General features: G+C 38.9%; 1 protein-coding gene across 1 annotated transcript in view; it reads left to right on the plus strand.

Annotated features, from left to right (window-relative positions):
- pde11a (phosphodiesterase 11a) overlaps positions 1-27191 on the plus strand; it is a 53099-nt gene that overhangs the window by 9502 nt on the left and 16406 nt on the right. The window contains exons 3-12 of the mRNA XM_026145039.2: positions 4448-4537; positions 5148-5288; positions 5443-5507; positions 7143-7275; positions 8652-8727; positions 18850-18917; positions 19008-19100; positions 19956-20006; positions 23021-23167; positions 23299-23406. Coding sequence (XP_026000824.2) covers positions 4448-4537; positions 5148-5288; positions 5443-5507; positions 7143-7275; positions 8652-8727; positions 18850-18917; positions 19008-19100; positions 19956-20006; positions 23021-23167; positions 23299-23406 — 972 coding nt within the window. The remainder of the gene's footprint in view (positions 1-4447; positions 4538-5147; positions 5289-5442; positions 5508-7142; positions 7276-8651; positions 8728-18849; positions 18918-19007; positions 19101-19955; positions 20007-23020; positions 23168-23298; positions 23407-27191) is intronic.

Consider the following 27191-nt stretch of genomic DNA (forward strand, 5'->3'; position numbering starts at 1 on the left):
CAAAGTTTAGATAAAAATAAAACAAATAAAACATCTGAACTAATTTCCACAGGCAGGTGGAATATGTTGGTTGTATAAGCGGCCAGAAAAGGATGTTTCAAAATTTCTGAATGGATACAAAATCATGCTCTAGGGTTAATTAGTAAATTCATTTCCATTCTGAATTCCAAACTATTAATGATAACTGATTACTCTAATTTTCTCAGTTAAGAAATTAGCATATGTAAACCACCTTGCCAAATATAGTGGCAGCACACTGATGTTAATAGAGTGCACCTGATGCCTCTATGGGTAGATTTAATCACTAAATCAGCTTTCTGGTTGATGGAACACAAAGTCCATTTTTCTATCCCAAACTGCACTTCAGCCTCAGTGAGTTACTTGTTGCTTGAATGAATATATTTAATATATTTTTCTATTTAAGATAAGTGAAGAATCTGTAGTTCTTTTCTTATTGTAAATCAAGATCCATGTAATGTCAGGGAAGAGGAGAAATTTTCTTTTTTGTCACTGACTACAAACCTCGTTAAAAACAACAACTGTTTCCTCTTTTCACACATGCAAAGCTTTAAAGCGCAACTTTAAAAGATATCCATAGAGAAATGGAGACAAAAAGTATTGTCTGTGTAATTCCCCTTGATTTCTCTCATTTGAAATTCCAGTTACAGAGAAGGAAGTCACTGAGGTTAGAGGAACTGACAGTCCCTGAGGCGGTGGCCAGTTAGCTTTGTTATTAAACCGCTCTTTACTGGTCAGCCCAGAGGTCTCTAGGCAAAAAAATGTCTTGTTTGTAATGCAACCTTGTATAATGGCCTGCTTGACAGAATGTAATTAGAGCAAGCAGTGCTTTTCTTGGCTATGCCTGTTAGTTCCACAGGCAGATCCATAGCCACATCCCCCAAGTCCTGCTCATTAATGAATCTGCTCCTGCTGGGGCTATTGATGGCCACTGCCTTTCTGGAAGATCATTATTAGAGAATTCCATAGGACAGCTGAAATACATTATGTATGAACTCATTGCTCAGCATCATCTGTTTTCTGCATCTGAAAACAGTTGCATAAGACACTGGATTATGTATAATGACTGAATGAAGTGCATAAAGTTAATTTACCCATTAGCATGACTGAGTAAGTTTTCGTGTCACGTTATGATTAAATATGTCTTTAATTACAGTGGCTTAACATGTAGTTAATGTATCATAACATGCACACCAACAGGACATGGGAGAGCAGAGGATTTACACTTTAACGTTTACTGACGCAACGCAATAATTATAAATACACAAGACTATAACTCTGCCCTGCAGAGTTTCAACAGATGAGTGACATAGTTGACTTCTTTCAGGCTATCTTTTTAAAATCTATGCATTTCTATCCATTTTGAATATTAATTAATAATCCCCCATTAATTTACTCCTCAGTCACTAGAGTATTGATGCCAAAGTAATGGGTCACATACAGCCCGAATTTGATCTTGAGTATGTATACCAGGCCGGTAACCTAAAGACGCTACAGTCATACAAGACGATGGACAGCCTGAGAGGAAAACACAACAGCTTCAGTTTTTGCTGTTGTAAACTAAAGGCACACCTCCTTGGATTGACCACCTTACAGTAGTTTGACCTGCAAGTCATTGGTAATATCTTTGGAAACCCACTGCTGTGGTATGGTCCAGTTTTAAGAACTGACAATCTAAATAGATAGTGAAAGAAACAAGAAGTATGTCATTTAATTGTTTATCTATTACCTTTTGGCAATTTTGTAGTAAGATTGACCATGGGACAGGTCTTTATCAGTAGAAAAACCTATAAAACTAAAATTGAGGTCCCCCTTCACATTTTCCAAAGCTGCCCAGTGGGCCAGATTGCAGTCTTTTGCAAGCTCATTCTGGCCCCCGGGCCTTATGTTTGGTACCCTTGGTCTAGAAAAAGTGACCTTCTTTGCAGTTCCAGATCCAGCAGGACATAGGTTTGATACCACTACACTCGATACCACTACATTATCCCCAATCAATTTCTGCTATATTAGTGGTTCAAAGTAGTAGCACTACCACTGTAATACAGACTAGGAAGTTACTGATATGCCACTAACCTTAAGCAGGAGCCAGCAGAAGATGGGTGCACTGTGGCTTCAAAGGGACTACCTTAGTCAATAGCAATACTCAGGCAAGCTGTAAAGTTAAAACAATGCTCATTTAGTAATAAGGGAAAGAAACTGTGCAGAGAAAATATTCCCCACACCATTATACTACCACTACCAGTCTGAATGGTCAATACAAGACAGGATGTTGCCTGCCACCTGAAGGCAACATTTTTGGTGAGCTTGTATCAATTGTAGCCTCAGCCTCCTCTTCGTAGCCAACAGTGGCACCTGGTGTGGTCATCTACAACTGAAGCTCATTGGCTTTAAGGTTAAATGTATTGTGCATTCAGGGATGCTCTTCTGCACACCTTGGTTGCAGTTACTCACTGCCTTCCTATCAGCTCAAAGCAATGTTGCCATCCTACTTTGACCTCTGGCATCAAAAAAAAAAAAAAAAAAATCCCATCAGCAGTTTCTGAAAAAACTCAGATGAGCCTATCTGGCACAAAGAACACCGCCATGTTCAAGAAATTCAAAGTCACTTAAATCACCTTTCTTCCCAAGACTGTTGCTTGGTTTGAACTTCAGTAGGTAACATCAGGTGGTATTATCACCTCACATGGCAGCAGAAGTGCTGTGAACCGACGGTGTACGTAAACGTAAAAGAATACTTTCCATGTAGGCCACAGGTACAGGCGTATAGTTTTCCACAGAAGGCTTTAGCATTGTGTTCTCCACATGTTCATTTGCAGCTGATGAGAAACTGATAGATTATAATTTCTGAAAAATGAAAGCGATATCCTTGTATCAGTGGCGACAGCTGAGTAACTTCCCATTCATGTATTGTTGTAATGTCCCTACCCTCAGGTCACACTGAAGGCTGGTAAATATTGGTGGGTCTGTTGTGCTGATTGTATTGTTTACACAGCAGCCAGATGCTAAAGATTGACAACTAAACAAAGAGGCAGCGCAAGGAAGCACACAACCTAAATTCTATTGATTTAATGTTATGGAGCTGAGTGTCACACCGATAAGGCCACATTGTTGGAGAACTGCGGTCATATAGAATTCAAGCCGCACGTTCACATCACAGACATATTTTTGTAGCACTGCAGCCGCTGCTTTGCACTTTCTATACAGGTAAGGTGCGTATTGATATTCATTATGAATCAACTGTGGTAAGGAAGCAAGGAATGTAGTTTGACTCTGAACCAGTAATACAATTCAGGTTATACATACCATACATATTAGCTACAGCAATCAGACCACATCAAGTGATTACATTATTTATGTGAAGAAAATATGAGGGAAATAAGGAATTCATGTTATGAGCCCAAGGCACAGTAAGTCAGACTATTTGGTCAAATGGTAAAATGTCAGTTGAATTGATTTATTTGTCCTAGCAAGTAATAACACCAATGAAAGGCCATTTCTTATTTGTTCCAATTTAATTTAACAGCTAAGTTTTTCCTGGATGAAAATATTACTTGTGTTTTAATTTCCTAATGCTAAAAGAGAAGAGTTACAAACAAGCAAAAACTTTTGTCTTTTGGTTAAATGTTAAATGTTCAGTTAGTACTAAGGGGGCCAAAACGTGCCAAAAAATATCCCTCACATCATTAAACCATCAAAACCAGACTGAACCATCACAGGATGGATTCATGCTTTTACGTTGTCTTACTGTAGCCTCAGCTTCCGTAGTTAACAGGAGTGAAATCTGGTATGTATCCGTGTGTTGTGTGCTCAGAGATGCTCTTCTGCTTAACGTGGTTGGAATGAGTGCTATTCTGAGTTGCCTAATTATCAGCTACGAGCCATCTGGCTATTCTCCACTCATGTCTAATATCAAAAAGGTATTTTTGACCAGAGAACTGCTGCTCACTGGATATTTTCTCTTTTATGGACCATTCTTTGTAAACCCTAGAGGTGGTTGTGTGGGAAAATACCAGTAGATGAGCAGTTTCTGGCAATAACAATAATGCCACATTTAAACTTAAATTACCTTTCTTCCTCATTCTGATGCTCGGTTTGAAATTCAGCAGGGCATTTTGCCCATGTCTTCATATTCCAATGGACTGACTTGCTGCCTTGTGATTGGCTGATTAGATATTTGTGCTAATGAGCAGTGGAACAGGTGTACCTAACAAACTGTCCGTATAAGTCAAATGAGATTTAATATTATATTGTATTTTTTTATACAACAATAATGTGTTATTTGTGGCATACCTCCTACTTCAAACGATGTTTCATGAAGTCTTACAGTTTAGTTTCAAAGATTAAATGTGGGGGCTATGTGTCTCATCTCAACAAGCGCTTCAAACCTGTTGCTTTATTTAGTCAGCAAATCTGTTGAATATGTCCACAGGTGCTGCAGATGTACCTGCCCTTCTGTGGTATTGCAATCTCCAACGCCCAGCTATTTGCCGCCTCAAGGAAGGAGTATGACAGGAGTCGGGTAAGGGCAACAGGGCCAACCAAGATAATAATCCCCACCTACCCCTAGGATCAGCGGTACTTCCTCCACCCTCATGCTGACATTGAGGCTGAGTATTGATCAGCAGCAGCCCACTTGTTGCCACTGCAGTGGGAATCTCAGAGCAGCATGCAGCCCTGTCTGGACATTTTCTGTGGACCTGTGGAGGGGGATGGGCACATATCCAGCAAGGGGCCTGGTTCATGATCTAAATCTCTTAGGGACCGTTAAGAGATGCACTAATTCATGTCACAGGCATTGATCTGTGATGGAAGAGAACATAATGAGTGCACAGTTCAGTGAGTAGAGAAGAAACCGCATGATTTTTATGTGGTTGTGTATTAAATTCGATTGGCACTCGCTAAGATAAAGGGCCTAATTTTCTTTTATTGGGCAAAGTAATCATATTATATCGTGCTGTTGGTTTATGATTTAGAGATAATGATAATAATCAAGTTTCAATAGCTGAGCGAGGCAAAACATCTTTATTCAAAGGGTCATCACTATTACCTGTTGACCAATTTTTTTTTTATTCAGCCTTTGATTGTTGGGAATAATGCCAGTGGTAACGTTTTCTGTCACTGGTCTTTAGGCACTCCTGGAAGTAGTCAATGACCTGTTTGAAGAACAGACTGACCTGGAGAAGATTGTCAGGAAGATCATGCACCGTGCACAGACACTGCTTAAGTGCGAGCGCTGCTCTGTTCAGTTGCTGGAGGACATTGAGTCACCGGTACTGTTTTTCTCTCTGCTGTCCTGTCATATATGTCAATGCATTTGCGCATGTGCGTTCTTGTTTTTTTGTTTTCTGTTTTCCCCCTTTTTTCCCAGTAAATACTTTGTATGTCCATGAGCTGTTGTGATTTCTTCCCTTTTGCATCTTTCAGGTTGTGAAGTTCACCAAGTCGTTCGAGCTGCTCTCCCCTAAGTGTAGCGCAGACACTGAAAGCAGGTATGTTTCATTCAGAGCACCTCGGTAACATTTGGCCTGATTAAAAAAAAAACCCCTCATACAACCCCCCCTCCATAATTTTCCCTTCCATTTCCTCACTCATCATACCATTACCCTTCTCATTAAATAGTCATATCTGCAACATGGCACCTGTGCATTTGGCACAGAGCCTTTTTGAAGCTGCAGAGCGTCCATCAAGGACAAAAAAATCTGTATAAAATTTGACTATTATGTAGTGCTGTGGGAGTAATATGCGGATTCTGAATAGAAGGCATACTGTGGGAGCCCTGCTTAATTGGGTTTTCCAGCTTCTCTCTACAGCTAGGCATGGCTGAGTGGAGAAAGAAAGGTTTAATATTGCGTAGGATGTTTATGGATGAAAAAAAAAAGGCTGAAAAGGAAGACAAATTATCCCCCCAAGTCCTGCACTTGCTGTAACTGATATGGTCACTTTGAGGCAGTAGTTACAGTAACTATAACAGTAATTTAAAAATATCATAACACAAGAAATACCAATATTAAAAAATTAGCGATGATGAAAGAAATTTTCAGCCGCTAGACTGGGAAATGTATTCTTTCTGACTGCACGCTCCTTTCCGATATGTGTTGCTACTGTCACATTTTAAATATGAAGCCAGTTTGTAAATAAAACTGCACAAATTCCTGAAGCACCTCTTCCTAAAGGCTCTCATCTCAGTAACAAGAGAGCTAGTGAAATTTATGTGTGTAATTAAATAAATGCATTCGGTGACAAAAGGTGAGGATACTGTAAGATTTCTGATGTGCCTAAAATCCCCAGCTACTCCCACAAGAACAATGTTCCTTTATGAGAGGGATGAACCGAGGAAGACAGAGAGAGAATTAGGAGAGAAACATAGTAAAAATAAAAGAAACAGGAGGTAAGGCAGATTGCCATCACACCCATGTGGTTTATTACTGCTGTGCTGTGGTTCCACATCTACACACAGCTGTATCGCTAGATCAAAGGGATCCAAAAGATCTGACATCTGTGTCGTTCCGTCTTTTTTCTAACCTTAAAAGACAAAATGAGCCACACTGAACATTTACTTTGGCGTATTTGAAAGTAAAAACTCAGTGATGGCACCCTGCAATAAGATGTAAACAGTCTGAATAGTGATGCAGGTGTCTGGCAGAGAGTGGGGGCACCGTCTAATCAGAAAATAGCTCATACTGTATGCTTAACTTTTCATTACTTTCATTACTTTTTAAAAATCAAGTAGCTAAAAATAAGATTGTTTGCTTATTGTAACATTTCTAAATGCGTATAAAGGGGGTCTGACCTGTGCTCATTTCCAGCTCCCTGTTTTATTCTTGGACTCTGCTGGAGCAGCTATGTGTGAATCAAAGTTCATGTTAATCCTTTATAAATGTATTCTACACTGGCTTGTTCCCCGGCTTGAAACAAGTTGTTTTAACTACATTACCTTTCCCTCTAAGCCAGCTTGTTTCTAAAGGTCTGAACAACAGTTTTTTGGGACTGAACCTTTGAACCTTTAGGTCACAAGGATTCATTTCACATATCCTCACCTCATCTCACACAGTCTAATTAAACAAATCTGGTTGAGAACTGGTTGAGTCTTTTGTCATCTATCTTGTTTTTTTTTCTGACCATAGTTTCAAAGACAGCATGGAGAAATCATCTTACTCAGACTGGCTCATCAATAACAGCATTGCGGAGCTGGTGGCTTCCACAGGACTGCCTGTAAACATTAGTGACGCCTATCAGGATCCTCGCTTTGATGCTGAGGTAACCACACAGTAACATACTTCCTAAAGTTCACATCACTAGGATTTAAAAAAAAAGGTGAAATGATTTGTGGGACTTGTATGAAATACACCTGCTGTGATTGTCTTGCATTGTGATATATTATATACAACGTGAATTCAAAAAGCTGAGACCAATAAAAACATACCTGATTTAAATCTGCCCACTGTGCTCTTCAGAGTCATTTCCTTGTGCACTTCTGGCCTTTTTCACGTGGCCCTGCTTTGTTTGGATAAACCTGTTTTGATCACTTCTCTGTCCTAAAGATATCTTGTAACTCACTGTTTCAAAACTTGAAAAACAGAAGGAAGTTGCAGGGGAGCCAAAACTGCCAAGTAGGACAGGTGGCAAACAGTGATTTTGTTTTCAAAGTTTCACAGCATTGTGAGCAGTCATGTGATGCCACATGTTAGCTGGTCTGAAGCAAATTTTCTACGTCAGACACTTGAAGACATTACAGTTCTCCACATTGACAATCTGTTGGGACAAATACATGGCTATGTTGTGTATATGTACGATGGTTTCCTAATAATTTTCACATTAAGCAACTTATTTAAGTTTAACATTTAACCTGGATTCACACAATAGTGAAGTGCTCATATAGATTAAACTGGCTGCCAGTTTTTTGAGCTGGTGAAGCCTCTTGAAAATGTCTTTATAGCTCTCTGCACACATAAACGTACATTTTCCGAAGCTGTTCTTTCTCATTGCACTGCAGGAAATGCTCTACTTAAGACACTTTCACACTAACTGAAATACTCCGTTGGGTTTCGGTGATGGAGAGTGTAGCTGGCGGGTAAAAGTCTGGCTAGTGTCCAGCTGAGTGTGCATACTGCACTTGATCTTCCAAACAGAAGTATTCTGTCAATGCCGCACTTACAATAAAATCATATTCTTAAAATCAGTCTCAAATGCATCAGTTTAATGCAGTAGCCATTCAGAATAGTTGTAATCTGTTTTAAAGGCATTTGAGTGCACATCCTCTGTCCATGCCCTTGCCCCAAAGTGGAGATTTTAAAGAAAGTGATTCGGAACTATTACAGCAATAGCTATAGACTTATGGCTTATAGTTATAAACTTCTGTGCAGTACATCAGTTTCACGTTTTATATTTGGACTATTTTAAACTGCACAGGCAAAAAAAACAAAAAAAACTGCACTGTATAGATGAAGAATAATTATAACTACAAGCAAATTTAACAGGTTTTTCACTCATTTTTTCATGATATTGATGAGGAGAAAAACCCAAAACACTGATCACATAAGAGAATGAAAACATTTTAAATAAAGTAAATAAACATTTATTATTTACATTTTATGTAGAATAATTATAATGTTTTATTCTCCCACTTTTTGCAGGCAGACCAGTTCTCTGACTTCCATATCCGCTCAGTGCTTTGTGTCCCTATATGGAACAGCAACCACCAAATTATTGGTAAGTTCATACACAAAAAATCTTCTAGATTCTCAAATTCTTCTGTTTAAAAGTTTCTGGTGTGGCTGAATGACATTAGATACTAAAGGATGTCTTTAGGCACTTACTAAGGTTCTGGATAGCTTATGTTGCTACAAAGGAATGCAAAATGTCCTAAAATATCATTTTAAAAGTCATTTGTAGAAGGGTCCCTAGCTGGAACCAATAGCAAGAAGTCAAGCCATAAAACATCACCACATTCCACATACCTTTGGCTGCATGCTGTGTTCAATTGCAGTAATTTCATTACCACTAATACTGCACAGGCATGCACCTTTTTGCTGCATAAGGCAGAGAATATAAGAGGGGGAGGGCTTGAAAATTTGTCCAGCCGAGACTGCATGATTAACTCCATGCTGCACCATCACGCCACACTTAGAGGTGGTTCCCTTCTTCTGGCAGCGTGCTTTGTGTTTGTGAATCAGCCCCAGGCTAACACCACACTGACACTCTGATAAATCATTGATCTCTCGTCTGGCTTTGGCGCTGGATATTGCAAGGAGGAGCGACGATAGCAGCTCTATTCAGTCCACTGAGATCTGACGCGGGAAGCCATTAGTTTTATTTGAGTGCAAAGTGATCAGCATATCTGGTGCAGATGGTTGGTGAAGACCTGTGTGCATCTTTGCGTAGGTGTAAGTGCATTTGTCAGGGAGGGGAGAGGAAGAAGAACACAAAGAGTGAGGAAGAAACACAGTGTGTGGGTGGCACCTGAGGATCTGGAGTGAAAAACCATTAAACAAACAAAGCAGCAGAAGATGAAATTCTTATATCAAGGCTACATTCAGCTAGAAAAATTAAAGCCCTTGTGTCATCCGCAAGGTTCCAGCAGACTCATTCAAAATATAAGCAAAATAAATACTTTAACAATAATAATGATTAGTGAAATCCATCTTAGCATATTATGCATCATTGAAACTGACTTTAATAAAAGCAGATGGCTCACCAGGTATTTTTAATGATTTATTTTCCTGAATATAATGAATATCTTTTTAAAAAAAAAACAATTATTTTGCTATCCAGATAAACAGAGAGAACAAAACATTTTTTTTATTATACTTAAATCCCTAGTCCCTTTAATGTAGTACACTGTGTACACTACCTATTTATTTGTGTAGTATGTGTTTTGACAGCGTAGTTTTGTCTGAAGTCTGAATCACGTTTGTAGCACCTTCTCAATCTTAAAATGCAAAAACCACAGCCCAACAGTTCTACCCAACTTTGGACCAATTTCTAAATTCTTTATTTCCATAGTATCCCTGTATTTAACTGGGAGAAGCGTTTCAGTTTATGTGGGGTTCCTCAGGTGTCTGTTCTTGGTCCAAGTTCAATCATGAGAAAGTGTGGCCCCTCACTTCCTTTTTATGCAGATGATTCTCAAAATTAAATCTTGATTTTAAGATTTTATTCTTAGTTTTTTCCCGAGTGACAGGAGAAGGGAGCCGGAGATCGACAGACGGATTGGTGCTGCGGCCGCAGTGATGCGGATGTTGTACCGGTCCCAGGATACGCTGGAGAGATTATATCTCTTGGCTGGCCTGGGAATGCCTTGGTGTTCCCCTGGACAAGCTGGAGGAGGTGGCTGGGGAGAGGGAGGTCTGGGCTTCTCTGCTTAGGCTGCTGACCTGGCCCCAGATAAGCGGAAGAACATGGATGGATGGATGGATGGATGGATGGATGTTTTTAAGTGTTTGCCTGGGTTGGTGCTGCGTACCTCACTGATTGTTTGCCCCTGCATGCTCCCACTTTACCGGTGGGGTCTGGTGAACAGATGCTCCTAGCTGTCGTGAGGTTCAGAATAAAACATGGAGCCGATTGGGTCTTCACAGAAGCTGCTCCTAAATTGTGTAACAAACTGCCTCTTCACATCACATCGGGATCTCCCCAACATTAGAAACTTTTAAAGCCGCTTGAAAACCCACTTTCATACTTTGGCTTTTAAACCAGACTGCGTTTTGATTGCTTTTGATTTATATTGTTTTATTATTTCAGCCGCACTTACAGGATCAGCTGTTTTTTTTAAAAACTGTTTTGTAAAAATAAATCTGACTTGACATGAGTCCACTTTATAGAAAGTTGCCATAGACTCAAGCGCTCATTGCTGCACTGTTGCTTGTTTCCACCTTTTCTGGGATTTTTGCATTGGGTAGAAGATTTAAACACATCTGTTATGGTACAAAGAATCGGCACAGGCGCTATCCCCGCATCTAAAACTGTAGCAGTTCATTTGTTTCCATTTAGCATTTAGCACTAAAGGCCTCCTTCTCCTAACAGTTATTTATTTATTCATTTATTTTTTGGGATGTTCTACAGGAGCTAAAATGAATAACCTCTGGAATTCAATCTAAATTATAAGGAAAATTATTGGAAAACTTTTTTTCATTCAACTTCTTTTTTTTTGTCATCAACAATTTTTATTTATTTCATTTTAAACTTCAATAACAGAACTTAAGAATAACTACATAAATAAATAGTTTAAAAAACAAACAAACAAAAACAAACAACAACAAAACAAAACAAAACACAACAACAGAAACAAAACAAAAAAAAAAACCCAAAGGAAAGTTATCCTATCCGGTTGTTCAGTCTGACATCACTAGCCGTGTCTGGGCCTAAACTCCGCTGCAGGTCCATATATCAAACGATCATATGGCATTACTGAGAGTTGAAAAACTGTCTAAAGTCTTTCATCTTTAATAAAATGATCAGCGTTCTGCTCAGGTGTAACAATTGAGTTTAACATCCAGGCATCCATGAAAACGGAATTTATGACATTTAACGGAGTTAGAAGTTAGCAGGAAGTTAGCTCGCTAGCTTCTATCTAAATACAATATAGCATGTCCTGACTGCGGGGTTTTGGAAACAAATTAAAACGTACAGCTCTGTTATCACTTCCAGCATAAATGAAGACAGAAAACTAAACAGCAGTGACGTTTGTAGGGTTACTGAAGTTGGGCTAGCTGGTATATAATGATGTGCTGCGTGACCGCTAGCGACACAGCTACGTTAGCATAATATAAACAAGCTAACTTTTTTTCCACTCGATAAAAGTTACCGTGAGTGTTCTCGGTGGTCAGGAACAAATGTAATCGCATGGCAGGATGCTGTAAAAGGACCAAACTTCAGCCAGGAGAACAACTGAGATAATCCATCCACAATACGAGGTTAGTCATTCATAGGGTTGCCAACTCCCTGAAAAATAAATAAGGGACACCTCGTGGCCAGGGCCGGGCGACCCAGTTGTCTTCACCCTTCCCAGTGTGGTGAATTTTCTAGCTCTTTTTTTGTGTGTGAAATTATTTTTTTAACCATTTGACTTGAAGTTGATTTAAGTAGATGCATATTCTATTCTTTGTGATATGAACACATGTGAAACAAATGATCATTTAGCCATTTATTTTTAGCTCAAAATGACAACATTAACACAGTAAAACAGGTCTCTTTCTTAAACAGAAGCCTGTCATGCTTAACTTTTGAGAATATAAGTAAATCTTTCTTTAAAAGCACTCTGTCCTGCTTAACTTAAAATAATAGAAAACAATAGAAAGAAAAATATTCTTGTAACAGTGCACATTTAGTGCATTTAGTACAATTGGCTTCAGTTGAGGTATTATTTTAGCTTTTCTAATGCTAATCAGCTGCTCCTGTTTGTAAACCCGCTTGTTCCCATGATTACGCATCTTAACTCATCATCATTATTCATCTATGTATTACTTTTATGTATTAGTCATCAATTTGTTGTAATCATCTATCCTTGCAGTTGTTTATTACACAAAATAAATTATATTATCACACTTCTGGCCACATAGCGCTGATATTCACTGCACATGCCCATATTAACGTTTTCCAGCCAGGTGTTTTGCTTTTCCCATTCTTCCCTTTCTCTGAGGGGAACAAACATTGCTGCTCTAATGCTGGGCTCACACTGTGCGATTTTTGGCCCATTTTGAGCCGATTTTTGAGTGATCGGACCGATTTTGGCCTTCATTGTGCGTCGTGTAGTATACGTGGGGTAACGAGAAGTGATTAACACCTCACGACCAGCTCCCGATCATCAATCGCTCGTGAGGGTGTCACCACAGGCGCTCACACTGCTCACGCGCAAACGTAAACGTTGGTGTAAAAGATGGAGCAGCACGGCTGTGCAGCGTGTGATCTGGACACAAGCGATGGAGGCACAACTTGTAGAACTTTGGAAAGCTCATCCGAGCCTTTTCGATGTGGCATCACAAAATTATCACGACCACAACAACCGTGAAAATAGTTGGATTTACATTGGTGCTCAATCACAGCTGCCTGATCATGTTTTTCATTAGCAATTTAGCAAAGTTGATGGTAGTGGTGTGTCTGTGTGAGTGAAAGACAGAGAGAGCGAGCGACAGATTTTCTGTTATAACCTTCATGTTATGGAGGCACAGTGTGCGCACTCAGGTCGCATCAGAGCATCGGGCCGTATAGTGTGAGAGTACATCGTGACATACGAACTTCTAACCCCTGCGAGTCAATCGTGCAGTTTGAGCAGGAGCTGAATAACGTGACTGAAAAAAATCGCACAGTGTTTGCCCAGCTTTAGGTGTACTGTCATCCGAGACTTGCACCGCAGAGTCGGCGTTTGTTCCCCTGTTGGCCATGCTTCTTGTTGTGGTCATCTGTTGTCTTCCGGTATTTTCTCCGCAAGCGACCTTTCCTCGACCAATGAGATGAGCGGTAATCTGAATTGTCATACTCGAATTGTCATAAGTGTGCTGTCAGCTCATTGGTCACAAAGCAGGAGAGGGGCTGGGAATTATGTTTTCAAACAAAGTGTTAATTCCATAAACATTTATAGACTACTTTTGATTCTCACTGTATTACGGGACAAAGTGCGTCCCTTATTAGCTCAATACGGGACGTGTACTTTTGTTTCGAAATACGGGACGATTCCGTATTTTAAGGGACGGTTGGCAACCCTAGTCATTCATATACTGCTGCATGGGCTGGGCTGTAGTTACATCCTAAGGTTTTAAAAACTGAGCTTAAATAAATGATTAGCGGTAATAAAAGCCGAGGGAGATCAAAAGTGATCACTGACTGTTTTAGGAGCTTTTTGAGATCAAATAGAAGAAAATACATAACATTAAACATGTTAACAACACAAAAGCCATATTAAACGCAGACTACTTTAGACCCGGAAGTAGGATTCGTCGCGTCATCACTGAACAACCGGATTCTTTCTTCGCACACCAATCCCCACACCACCACTCTATCATTACTCTTCTGTTCTTCAAGTTACAGAAAGCCAGCTTGTAAAGGGGGACCTAATACAATCATATTGATGCAATTTATCTAATAAACCATAAGTCACTTTTTCATAAGACGCCAACTTAGCCGTTGTCTTTAGCCACTCTTCATAGGGAGGGGGGTTCTTTTTCCGCCAATGTCTTAGTAGGACCCGTTTGGCCGTAGTAAGAGCCAGAATAATCCATCTTTTTGTATAACTAGAAAAATCTCCATCAGAAAGTTCTGTGGTTATACCAAGTATGGACAGTTTTGGTGAGATACCAAATCTCCTTTTTAAAACACTGAAAATTACCTCCATTATATTTTCCCACCAATCTCGAAGTGCCGAACAGCTCCATAAGATATGTAAAATCGAGGCATTTTGACCATCACATCTCCAACATTCGTCCGTAGAGGCCAGGTTCCATTTATACAATTGTTGCGGTGTTCGATGCCACCTATGGATTATCTTAAATTGAATAAATCTACTGCCTGTTTCTTTATACATAGTATTAACACTTTGAAAACATGAATCCCATTCAACTGAAGATATGTCCAATGCCATGTCCTGGGCCCAGTAGCCCTTAACTTTAAGGAGAGGGTCAGCTGACCGTTCTTGCAATAAGTGATAAATCTTAGAGGTAATGCCTTTACCCAAGGGTGATCTTGAGAGCAGGACTTCCACAGGGCTGCCCACAGGACAACTCAAGGGGGTTCCCAGCCACTTCGATAATGAACTATGTATTTGGACATATCTCCAGAATTGATTACGCTTCAACTTATATAACTCCACAATTTTATCAAAGCTTAAAAAACATTTAGTCCCACAGTCAAATAAATCTGATACATTAAGGATGCCTGCTTTACGCCACTGTAGCCAGTCAACCGATGTCCCTCCAATTAAAATTCTTTTATTCCCCCATAAGGTTGCCGAAGGTGATTTAATAAAGTCCCAGCGACCTGCCCTATGTAATTTACACCACAATGTCTTCGCGTTTGCAATTATAGGATGGGTAGTTTTATGACTGGTATCAAACAGCTCCCTCCAAGGAGAAATACCGCCATTAACTTCCGTCTCTATATGGGACCAGATGGGTTTAACTGGTGCAGTAGGTAACCAAGCTCTAAGTTGTTTCACGTTCATCACCCAATAATACCATTGGAAATTAGGCAATGAAAAACCTCCTTGTTTTACACTCGCTTGAAGTTTCCTAATACTTAAACGATGTGGTGAACTACCCCAAAGAAACTGCCGGATCAAAAAGTCTAGATCTTTGAAATACTTATCTGGAATGTGTAATGGAATATTGGATAAAATATAAAAGATCATGGGTGCAGTCATCATCTTAATACAACTAATTTTACCCCATATTGTGAGACACACTCTGGACCATCTACCAAATTCCATTTTTATTCTTTCAATCATTGGCTCCATATTTGCTTGAACCATCTTAGTGTAATCCGAGGTAATTTGTATCCCCAAATACCTCAAACCATTCACGGACCACCGAAACTCCCACTGTTTAAATAAAGTATGGGGGCAGTGTCCTGACATAGGCATTGCCTCTGATTTATCCCAGTTGACACGATACCCTGAAAGCAGCGTAAAGCTTTCTATACATTCTAATAGGGCTGGAATTAACTTCCCAGGCTGGGTCATAAGTAACAACATATCATCTGCATATAATAGAAGCTTATGTTGACTATTACCCATCGAAATTCCAAATATATTTACATTATTTCTCAGTTTTTGTGCCAGAGGCTCTATAGCAATTACAAAGAGACCGGGGCTAAGGGGACAACCCTGTCTTGTGGATCTCTGTAAAAGGAATAGGTCTGATATGAGCCCATTCGTCAATACTCGCGCTGAAGGCGAATCATATAATATCTTTATCCACCTAATAAAATTATCACCAAATCCGAACTTTTCTAATGTCTTAAACAGATAATCCCACTCAACACAATCAAAAGCTTTTGCAGCATCCAGCGATAGGGCCACTGTTGGATATACTGAATCATATACATAATTTAGCAAATTAACCAACCGCCTAATATTATCTGGACCATAGCGGTTTGGAACAAAACCAGACTGGTCTGCATGAATTATTTTCGCCATTATTGCTTTTAATCGGCCCGCTAAGACCTTTGCCAAGATTTTTTGGTCAGAATTCAGCAAAGATATAGGGCGGTAACCACTTGGGTCTAAAGGGTCTTTCCCAGTTTTAAGAATAAATGTTATAAGTCCAGAGTGCATTGACTGAGGTAATGAGCCTACTTTGAACGCCTCATTATAAACATCGAGCAACAGGGGACTTAACATATCTTCAAATGCTCTATAGAAATCCAATGGTAACCCATCTAATCCTGGAGCTTTATTAAGTGGCATACTGTTAATTGCACGGGTAATCTCCTCCACTGTAATTGGAGCATCTATAATCTGCTGGTCAGTAGTAGAAAGCTGTGGCAGGTTTAAATCAGTAAAAAATGCTTCGAATTTCTGTTCATCTAAACTACCTTGCGTAGAATAAAGATTATTGTAAAAGGCCCTGAATCCATCATTTATATGTCTAATAGAAGTTGAAATAACCCCATCTGATTGTCGTATGCCTGGGATATGGTTCATACTGTCTTTCTGTTTAAGACGGTATGCTAATAAACGACTCGGCTTTTCTCCCATTTCCCAATATGCTTGATTAATGCGAAATAAAGCGTATTCTGCCTTTCTGTTGTACAGTACATTCAACTCATATTTAACTTTAACGATTTTATTCAACGTAACTCTGTCTTTTGTATGGGAATGTACTGCCTCAAGTGCCTTTAATTTGGCTTCTAACGTAATGATATTCTTGTTAGCTGCCTTCTTTTTAAAGGAAGCGTAAGAAATTATTCTCCCCCTTAAGTATGCCTTCATAGCATCCCACCAAGTAGCCAATGTAGTGTCCTCTCGATTATTTGTCTGTTTGTAAAATTGTATTTCATCTCTTATCAATTTAATAAAACCAGAGTCTTTAATTAAGGACACATTTAAACGCCATCTGCGGCTTGGAGGAATCTGTAAAATATTTCCAAGACATAGAAAAATTGGCGCATGGTCCGAAATTACTATATTACCAATACTTGAATCTATAGAGTTATTCACTAAGGCTTCAGAAATAAGAAAGTAGTCGATTCTAGTATAAACATTATGAGGCGGAGAGTAAAATGAATATTCCCCGCCTTCTGGATGCATTGTCCGCCAAATATCATTCAGACCCAAATCTGAGGTCATCTGCCTTATGGCAACTACAGATTTACTCTCTGTGCCTCTCCTAGGAAGTGATCTATCTAGGTCTTGATCCAGTATTTGATTAAAATCTCCTCCTACCACTATTTGTGCACCTTCTAATTCCAAAAGATACTGTGACAGGTTATGAAAAAAGGCGGGTATGTCCGCATTAGGTGCATAGATATTACATAAAATTATTGGTGTGTCCAGTAATTGTCCATAAACCAATATAAATCTACCTTCCTTATCTGGTATTACTTTTGTTTCAGTAAAGCTAACTGCTTTATGAATCAGAACCGACACTCCCCTGCTTTTACCAGTTCCAGGACTGGAAAAGACTTTACCTACCCAGGAACATTTAAGTTTTAAAGTTTCTGACTTACAGATGTGTGTTTCTTGAATAAAGGCTATATCAACTCTTGATAACTTTAAATATTCATTCATTCAACTTCTTGACCAGCAGAAACTCTTTCTTGTAGGTAAATGTATATAAAAAACTGGCATTATAATTGCTGTTCTAAGCCAATCAAGTGGAGCTTTGACTTAAAATGTGCTTTCTTAGAGGGATAGGTTAACAGTGCTCTGGTTGCTGCTTCACAGAATGTAACATTGCCAGTTACTGGATGAAGATGACTTTGAGTTTAGGTTAGTTCTTTGATACACTGTAATTCCTCCTGGATTAATGTAGAGCTGAGCTGGTTGCAGCTCAGGTCTGGCCCAATTCTTTGTGAAGCTCTAAGCAAAATTTGACACCACCAGAGCAGTGAATAAATTGTACGGTACAGTCACACAAGACCATAAGTCGTTTGCGTAAAAACCCGTATTAGTGCTGTGATCATTGTGATAGTGTGTGTGTGTGTGTTTTTTTAAATGAAACACTTGTGGCACTAGGAATATAGCCTCGTTAAACCAATTAGCTTGTCTATGCTGCAACTCATCACAAATTACAAGCTTAATACAGAAGGAGCAAAATTAGATTTTAGAGAATGTTTGCCATGCATTAAAAATTAATGGCACCAAAATGAAAATTGATCATAGTTGCATTGTAAATTCTTTTCACACTATTCGTTGAAATGAACACATAATCCCATTGACAGGCTTCTTTCACCTCCTGCAGATAAATAAAAATTGTAATGATGTGGAAATAAGAGTTGCTGTATTAATTGGATGTTCTCCTTTATTACCGGAGTTCTTTCTGTTTTGATTAGACAATGAGAGAAGCGGTCTAAAAAGGAAAGACTGCTTTGTTAAACCCCACTACAGGGTTGTGGAGAATAACTGGATTTTCGGTCAAAGATAACATTATCTATTTTGCAGCTTCAGCACTATTAAACAATCATTTTATTCTTCTGTTTTCACTGATTTCCAAATGTTTAACACAGGAGATAGCTGCACTGCAGACTTTTGTTTCTTAACCACATTTATGTGCACTATTGTTGCCTCTTCCCTTAATTTTCTTTAATAATTCATAATATTGATCCTGATACTAGTCTGCCAGTATCAACCTTAAAGCATTACTGCTATGCTGTTGGTATGGGTAAACTTATTTTGTGTAACAGGTGTTGCCCAAGTGCTGAACAGGCTCGATGGGAAACCCTTCGATGACGCAGACCAGCGTCTTTTTGAGGTATTACAATTGCTTGTGTATTTTTTTCAGCATTAGCAATTCTCTAAACATTTTGGAAACCATGGGAGTTTCTCTGTTTTATCCTTTTAGGCATTTGTGATCTTTTGTGGACTGGGCATCAACAACACCATCATGTACGACCAGGTGAAAAAGTCTTGGGCCAAGCAGTCGGTGGCTTTGGATGTAAGAGCGCGTTTTTGTGTATCCACTTATATTTGTAAAAACACTGCTAAGCAAACTGCTTGACGTGTTTATTTGTGCTTGTGAGTCCTACTGTATTTATTATTTATTATTATTTATTATTATTTTTTCTGTTTCATTCACTATAACGGCATCTTTACTTTGCGTTCCGATCAACATATGCTCAGGGGTAACACATTTAACCAGAAGTCACAGCAAACAACAGCTGCTACATGGAAAATGTAAACTCCCTTCCTACTTATTCTCTCTCAGTGGTCTTTTGTACTTGGCTTCTCTTTTTTGTCTCATATTTCCAGAAGAATGTACGCATTAAAAAAAAAGTGCTGATCTCTCTTTGTAGATAACCTTCTCACAAAGGTTTTATTGAAAATTAATGAGAGGCAGTGAAAAGCAATCCCTCATCTGCCCTGCGGTATGAAGCCATTCAGCACTATTCAGCCTTTACAGCATGTCCTTAGATTACAATAGGGAGCTTTCAGGTGCATTATGGTAGTTAGCACTGCTGTTTCCAAATAGGACAAGTAGAGAACAGAATTGAGACACTGGGTGAACTAATATGTTGATGCACTGCGTCTGGTAGCACTGAATAAACATGATCAAATAAGCAACTGCAGGCCTGTGCAAAGTATTTCTCTCGGGGAATGAGCGATGGAATCAGCGCTGACATTGCAGCTCTTGTAAGCTGTTCCAGATGTGTTACCGTCATCATCTGGATGATCCACTAAAACGTACAAACGGGCAGTATTTTCAGCTGCAGCAACAGCTGGGCGTCTTGTAGAGCCTTACTGGTAAGGGTTTGAAAAGTACACTGAGTGACACTGTGCCATCATTTTGCAGGTTCTGTCGTACCATGCCACTTGCTCCAAGACTGAAGTTGACAAATTCAAGGTAATAGATGTTCACTGTTGTTCACAGTAGAAACTTTTGTTTTTCTTTCAGGATTTGCAGATGTGGCACAATCAAGTTTTTATATTTTTATTTTAAGTATTTTGTAATATATATTTTTTTGTGTTTTTGGAAAAACACAAAAAAGGAGGCACTGGTGCAAATTGGCCACTGCACAAGAGAAGTTAGCATGCTGTGCCATATCCTACTCATTACTTGCAGCTACAAACTGAGCATTTAGTTTGGCTAAATAAACCTGATCAAAAACCTATAAGGTATTGGAAGAAAGCACCACCTTGTGGGGTATTCTTTTAATGAGGTAACTTCCATAGACTCTAAATAAAAAATGGACTAAACCCCCTAAAAGCTACTAAAATCCTGTTTTGAAGCCTCATTTTTAAAAAGATGGTAGCTGGCAACTTAGTTATTGGGGGCTAGACGTTGAAGCTGTTCACAGCACTTGAAATGGCTTTGTCGACAGTGAGCACTGATCTGTTACTCACATTCTTTTGGCTTGCATTTAACAATGGGTTGGCATTAAGGTTACAGCTGGTTCAGTTCTTCTCTTAAGGTGTCAGTTTTTCTTATTCTCTGCCCCTGTTTCTTGTGGGGTCCCTCGGGGGTCTTTGCACTTTTTTCCATTTAATAATAATATTAAGAGATATAACATTGCCTTTCATTTCTATACTGATGATTTACAGCTATATCTTCCAGTAAAATATCAGGATTCCCTATAGCATCTACTTGACTGTCTTGGAGACAAACAAGGTTGGCTGATTAACAACTGCTAAAGCTGTTAAACAGTGACAAAACTAAGATTATCATTCTTATGATCAGGAAAAAAAAATTATGTGTACCTTTATTACTTCACGTCTGGATTAATCTTCCCATACCTACGTCTGCAGATGGTGCAGAAATCAGCAGCAAGACTGCTGACTGGTAGTAAGAAATATGAGCACATCCCTCCAGTCCTGGCCTTGCTGCATAAGCTTTCTGTCAATTTTAGAATCCAGTTTAAGATTTTGCTGGTTGTTTTTAAGGCTTTTAATGGGTAGATCCCAGTTTATATCACCAATCTCATTCGTTTTCTATCAGCTCCCAGGTCTCTCAGGTCCATTGGCAAAGATCTGTCATATGACCCAAGGTCATGTCTCAAACAAAAGAGGGTGACAGAGCCTTTGTAGTCACTGCTCCACAGTTCTAGAATCAGTTTCACATAAAAAAGTCCTGCATCTCTGCTTTTAAATCTAAGCTCACAAACCACCTTTACTCTGGCCTTTCCTGCCCACTAATCTCCTATTTACGGTTTCTCCCCTCTTGTCCTGTGGTTGTTGTTATTGTTATGTTGCTGCTTATTTGTTTTTAATGTAATTATGTGCAGGTGAGTGTATATAGGTATATAAACTTTGTACATCACGAACCTGACGGCTAGCATCCACAAACGATCGATCATATTGGCATCCGATTATCCAAAAAAGACCAAAGTGGGTCATTTTAAATTTGGAGTTTGTAGAGATTGGTTAACTTTTGGAGTCACTGTTTAGTGGACATTGGAGGAAACTATTGAGGCCGAAGCAAACAATCACAAAAGCAAAGACAAGAAGTAAGACAAGAGAAAAGGTCTTAAGGGAGGCTTCTTGATGTCTGTATTGGTGCAGATAATTACCATGATCTAATGTTTTGTTCTTCTAAATGCTGTCCTTAATTAATAATAATAATAAGACAATAATAAGAATCAATAATTAATTAAGACATATGAAATAAAACACCAACATTAAAGGTGTATTAGGATTCTGCTGCAACCCGATTTCACAAAAGTTTGATCTAAGATAAACTTTTACTGATACATAAAATGAAAGTTTTTTCACAGAAAGTTAAGATACTCACAATGTATTTGGTTTCCTCGTAGGTGCTTTAACTAAGATATATATTTTTCTAATTAAATAACAATTTCTTATTAACTTTAATGAGAAGGGAAAAAAATCTATGGCAAAAGAGAGAAATTATTGGCAGACTTCAGCTTCAAAAGAACTGCAGCAGCGCACAAGCATAAATAGGAGCTGAGAAGTCCCCTGCGAATTTAAACTAATTGTAGCATTTGGAATGGATTACTTCAATCAATAAGCATTCATTCACAATGCATTATTGATAAAGATGAAAATATGGAAAATGACTACATTTTTAATTGGCAGGACATTTCTGAAAAATAGATATGACCTATTTTCCTGCACTTTCATGTTTAGGATTTTCCCCTGTGGCCATTATTGCATAGTAGGATCCCTGCTCTCTAGTGTGCCTGTGTGATCTTTCAGCCCCCTCATGCAGCACTGCTCTCTGCTTCTGCCTTTCCCTCCACTTTCTGCACTACATAAGTAGCCTTGTTGAGCACGCTTGCCTGGGATTCCACTGGTGTGAAAAAGGCAGTGGCAAACAAATCTGGCTGACATTTCATAACCCCGGGGCTATGAATTAAGATCTAAAGAATACCTGCTGGCCAGAAAGGCAAATGTTTGCGCAGGAAACAATGGTGGTTGTTAGAGAAGACAGATAGAGAGGAAAGAGAAACACAGCTTTACAGAAACTTTAACTCTGCTAAGATATATTTGACTGCAAAGCTCAAAATCCTTCAATTATAAATGCTGACTCAAGTCAGGAAGAGCATCTCCTGATCAGATAGACGTTGTGCTCATTAGAACCGATTAAAGATAGAAGATGTGCTTCAATATGAAAATGCTTAATTGGAATCCTATATTTTTGTTTGAATACCACAGAAAAAAAGCTGCTGCTGATTATTGTTGCCACAATTGTCAGTGAGCTCTGAAAGTAAACAACAATGAAATTCTCCAGTAGATCCCCCTCATTAATCTTAAACCCCTCCAAATGAAGCTTCGGGTCTTAATTAGCATGTTTTTATATTTCCGTATAACATCTGAAAATCGCACAACATCCTCTGACCTCTTCATCTTCATTTCTGCTCTTGTTCTTCTTGTATGTTTCCTCCTGCCATGGCGAAACAGGCTGCTAACATCCCCCTAGTCTGCGAGCTGGGCATCGACAAGCTCTCCTTTGATGATTTCTCTCTGGATGTTGACGCCATGATAACGGCAGCTTTGAGAATGTTTATGGAACTGGGAATGGTGCAGAAATTTAAGATTGACTATGAGGTGAGGACACTGAGTTTCCCTGTCTTAATTCCTTTGCTTTAATACTTGATTGAGATTGCCCCGAACAGTTTTGGAACTGCACGAGGACCGCTGACCCATGTGCTCATCTCGCCACCTGTCTTACCCTGCAGACGCTGTGCAGATGGCTGCTGACTGTCAGAAAAAACTACAGAATGGTTCTCTATCACAACTGGAGACACGCATTCAACGTTTGCCAGTGCATGTTTGCCATGCTGACGGTAATGGTCATGCTCATTTTTGATCACTTTCTGTTCTAAACACAGTTAGATCAAGGCATTGCATTTCAACATACAGTTAGAGATAAGAATAGAAAAGCTTTGAGAAAGTTGATCTGACCAGCAGTGACGATATGAGGGCTGTTGCCATATAAACTGCTATTGATAACTGGAAAACTTAATTAAATAATTTGTTTGCTATAATGATTGTAGTGTATATCTACATATATGTTTGTATGCATCCTATGTTGCATATCCATATGTTTTCGCTATCTTAGAGTTAGTTGTTCGTTCCACTTTGCTTTTAGCTTTACTTTCCTCGTCTTCTTCTCTATGATTGACTTCAGCTTTCTCACTCTCTCCAGCTGTCTCCACTTCCCCGATTGCACTTCTGTGTACATATAATCGCTGTCTCCTTTTGTCCTTAGTTTGAGTGTTTGTTCCTCTTGTCTTACTGCTTATTCAAGCTTTTATGTTCCTGTAGTTTTATAATTTAGAATTTCCTCTTCTGGACCTTATGTTTTGTTTTTTTGTTTGAATATAAACAGTCATTAAACAGCTCACTTTCAGTTAATGCAGTCTGCCTCTGCACATCTGCATTTGGGTCCTCCTCTAATCCTTCACTGTCAGTAGCACAGCTGACCATGACAATAAATTTAGAAGACAAAAAAACCCATTTTTACAGATGTCATTTTTTAAAAATTTCCTATAAATAGTCTTTATTTGACAATCCACCTGCAAATATGATGTTACATTCTACATTTGCGTTTTTTTTTTCACCTATGATGTTCAACATACATCACCTGTAGGGCAGACCGGGGATAGTAGTAACATTTTTCACATTTCTGTCTGTAAATTGGAGCTCTTTTAAGGTAGTGGATTCAAAATGTAATGCAAAGTATTTACATGTCTCTGCTATTAAATAGTGCAGCTATTTTCTCTGCAGCACAATTACCCATGCATGGTATGGCCTCAAACACGAAGAGTGAAATGTTACAATTAACCCCATAGTCTGGGTTAGTTGTAACATATCCTGGGGTGAAATGTAACACAATGAAATAAGGGTACTAACAAAATATTAACATGTAATCTTTGTTTATTCAACACATGAATGCACTTACATCCATTTATGTAGCTGTGTGTGTGTGTGTGTGTGTGTGTGTGTGTGTGTGTGTGTGTGTGTGTGTGTGTGTGTGTGTGTGTGTGTGTGTGTGTGTGTGTGTGTGTGTGTGACAGAATGCAGAAATCTAGCTTTTGAACATATTCCAACCCCCCAAAAAAGACAAATTATGGAAATTTCTGCAACTGAATATTTCATTAATTTTGGTTGGTCTTCCTTGAGTTTGGCCTCATTGGCTCAGTGGGCATTATAACCTACAACTCTTGCACCAATTTTGAACATAACAATGGAGCTGAAAAAATGTAGTTGTTCACCAGCATCGCAATTGCATTACTTTTTATCATGGCTTACCTTGGTGTGGTTTGCAAAGTGCCTCAGAAAGATGAGGAAATCTGTTTCTTGCACCCATCCTGATTTATTTCCACTACCAGTACTTCCTGCTGGTCCATCTCTGACACAGTGGTCTGCATAATGTATGTGTGGGAACACAAACAGTGGAGGAATTGTGTTGCCAATGGCATTAACCGCATATACAAATGCGACCAGTGAACCTCTCTCTGCTGATGTCGTTGCCCCAACTTGTTTAATATAAGTTAAAGTAATAGTGTGGTAAGTTGTAACATCTGCATTATTGTTACAACTGACCCAGACTGTTGCTGTTACAACTGACCCAGACTCCTATAGCCATGAACTAGCTAATATTACAGCCAACGGCTAAAACATTAGCACTAAAGACCCACACAGAATATATCCCCATAGACATACAAATAACATAATTTAAGTTTGATGAGTTTAACTGCAAAGCAGATAATGCTATTACAAATTGAAATAAAGTAGAAAAACTTACTTTTTGGCATACAAATGACTTTTTTTCATGTTAAATTGTCTGTGTTTGACGAAATGTGCTGATTTTTCACATGTGATAGCAGAACTGAATTGGGCACGCACAGGATGAGTCACATCATTTGAAACTTAGCCCTGATTGGAGAAATTGGAAGTGTTACAACTGACCCACGTTACAACTATCCCCGGTCTCCCCTACGCAACGTACCAAAGTTTGTATCCGTGATGGAATTTTATTTGGGCCACGAAAAAATACAGAATGAAGAATTTCAAAAAGCGCTGCAGCAAAAACCACGCTGCTTTTTACTACATTTAATATTATTAACACCAGCAAAAACCAGCACAGATATGATAATGGCTGACACTCCAAAGTGGTAGGTAGTGATATTGTACCTTAATGATTTTGACAACCACCAATATGCAAAAAAGAGAGGACAGTCACTGCTCAGGTAGTGCCACAGTGTGTAGCTAGCTAGTACCAAGCAAAATCATGTTGGAGGAGTGTGAGAATTCTTTGGTTTCTGTGGTGTTAGCATAGTATAGCATAGACTCTACGTGGGAAGCTGAAAAAATTGTACTATCCTGTTTTCTTGGTGTCAAAATTGACTTATCTCAAGACAAGACTGTGAGTGCTAACTTATCAGCTAATGCCAGTTTGGTTTGTTTTGCTGATTAGTGCTAAAGGGGAAAGCGATTTTGCCACTTGTCACTTTGGTGCTGATGGTTGACTGCTAGTGGACATTTGAGTTGCTCTGGTTGCCTAGGTAACCTGCTACCACCCTTTTGTACCCTTTCTTTGTTGTCACATGATTCAGTCCCACAGCTTAAAGTTTAAGTCTGATTGCGTCCACTTCGTTGGACCAAATTGAGTTTTTTTTGTTGTTTTTTTTTGTACCATTTTTCTTATCCTTCTTTTTGGTGGATAAGTTTTGACAGTTTGTCTGTAAACCGAGCTTCCCAGTAGGCACAATAAAAGGATTGAATTGAACCAGTGGTTATTTCATCTGATGTCACGTGAAGTCGCTGTCATTTTCAATGAACTTCACTTCCCAAATCTGGTGCACAAATGTCTTGCACAATCAGTGAATAGAGTTAACCATATAGCAAGCTACTTTATTTTCCCCATTATCTTCTTGGAAATGCTGCAAAAGGTACCAACACCATAAATTCTAGGTCTAGAAGCACACTAAAAAGCCTCAAAGCAGGCTACAGGTGCTGGTGTTGGCAAAGAAACCCAGTAATTCACAACTTTAAACTTTAATGCAAATAAAATTGGTGAAAAAAAAATCCCTCTCTGCAGTTTACATTAGTGAAGAAATTAAAGATTTTTCAGACCAAGCTGTGAACATGTCTGCAGCAAAGTTGGACAGTTTTTTATCACCACCATAATCATGGCGACCAGAGGCCATAGAAAGTCAGTGGCATTTAGTGCCTTTAGCCAACCATGGATGAAAAATCACTGGCGATGTGAAAGGGGTGGATTCTGAGTTAAACTTTTTTAAACTTTGAGGAAAACGATCCAAAGGACTACCAATAGGAGCGCAGGATACCGGTGATTGACATATGATAGGATAGTAAGTATATTTAAATGACGGACCTGGATGTTGCTGGATGTACAGAAAATCAAGTTAACGTAGCATATAAATGAGAGACATTAAAAGATAAGGTTGCAATAGCTTTGCTGCACACTGGCATGAATATGAATGGAAATAACTAGCCAGCTTGCAACTAGGCAGCTGATGAATGACCCTATGATCAATGTTAAGATTGTTAAAATCGTATTATTTTATGTAATACTACATTTCAGTTTGATCTACGTTGAACT

This window comes from Astatotilapia calliptera, chromosome 16, assembly GCF_964374335.1.
Source record: "Astatotilapia calliptera chromosome 16, fAstCal68.1, whole genome shotgun sequence".
Lineage (NCBI taxonomy): Eukaryota > Metazoa > Chordata > Actinopteri > Cichliformes > Cichlidae > Astatotilapia > Astatotilapia calliptera.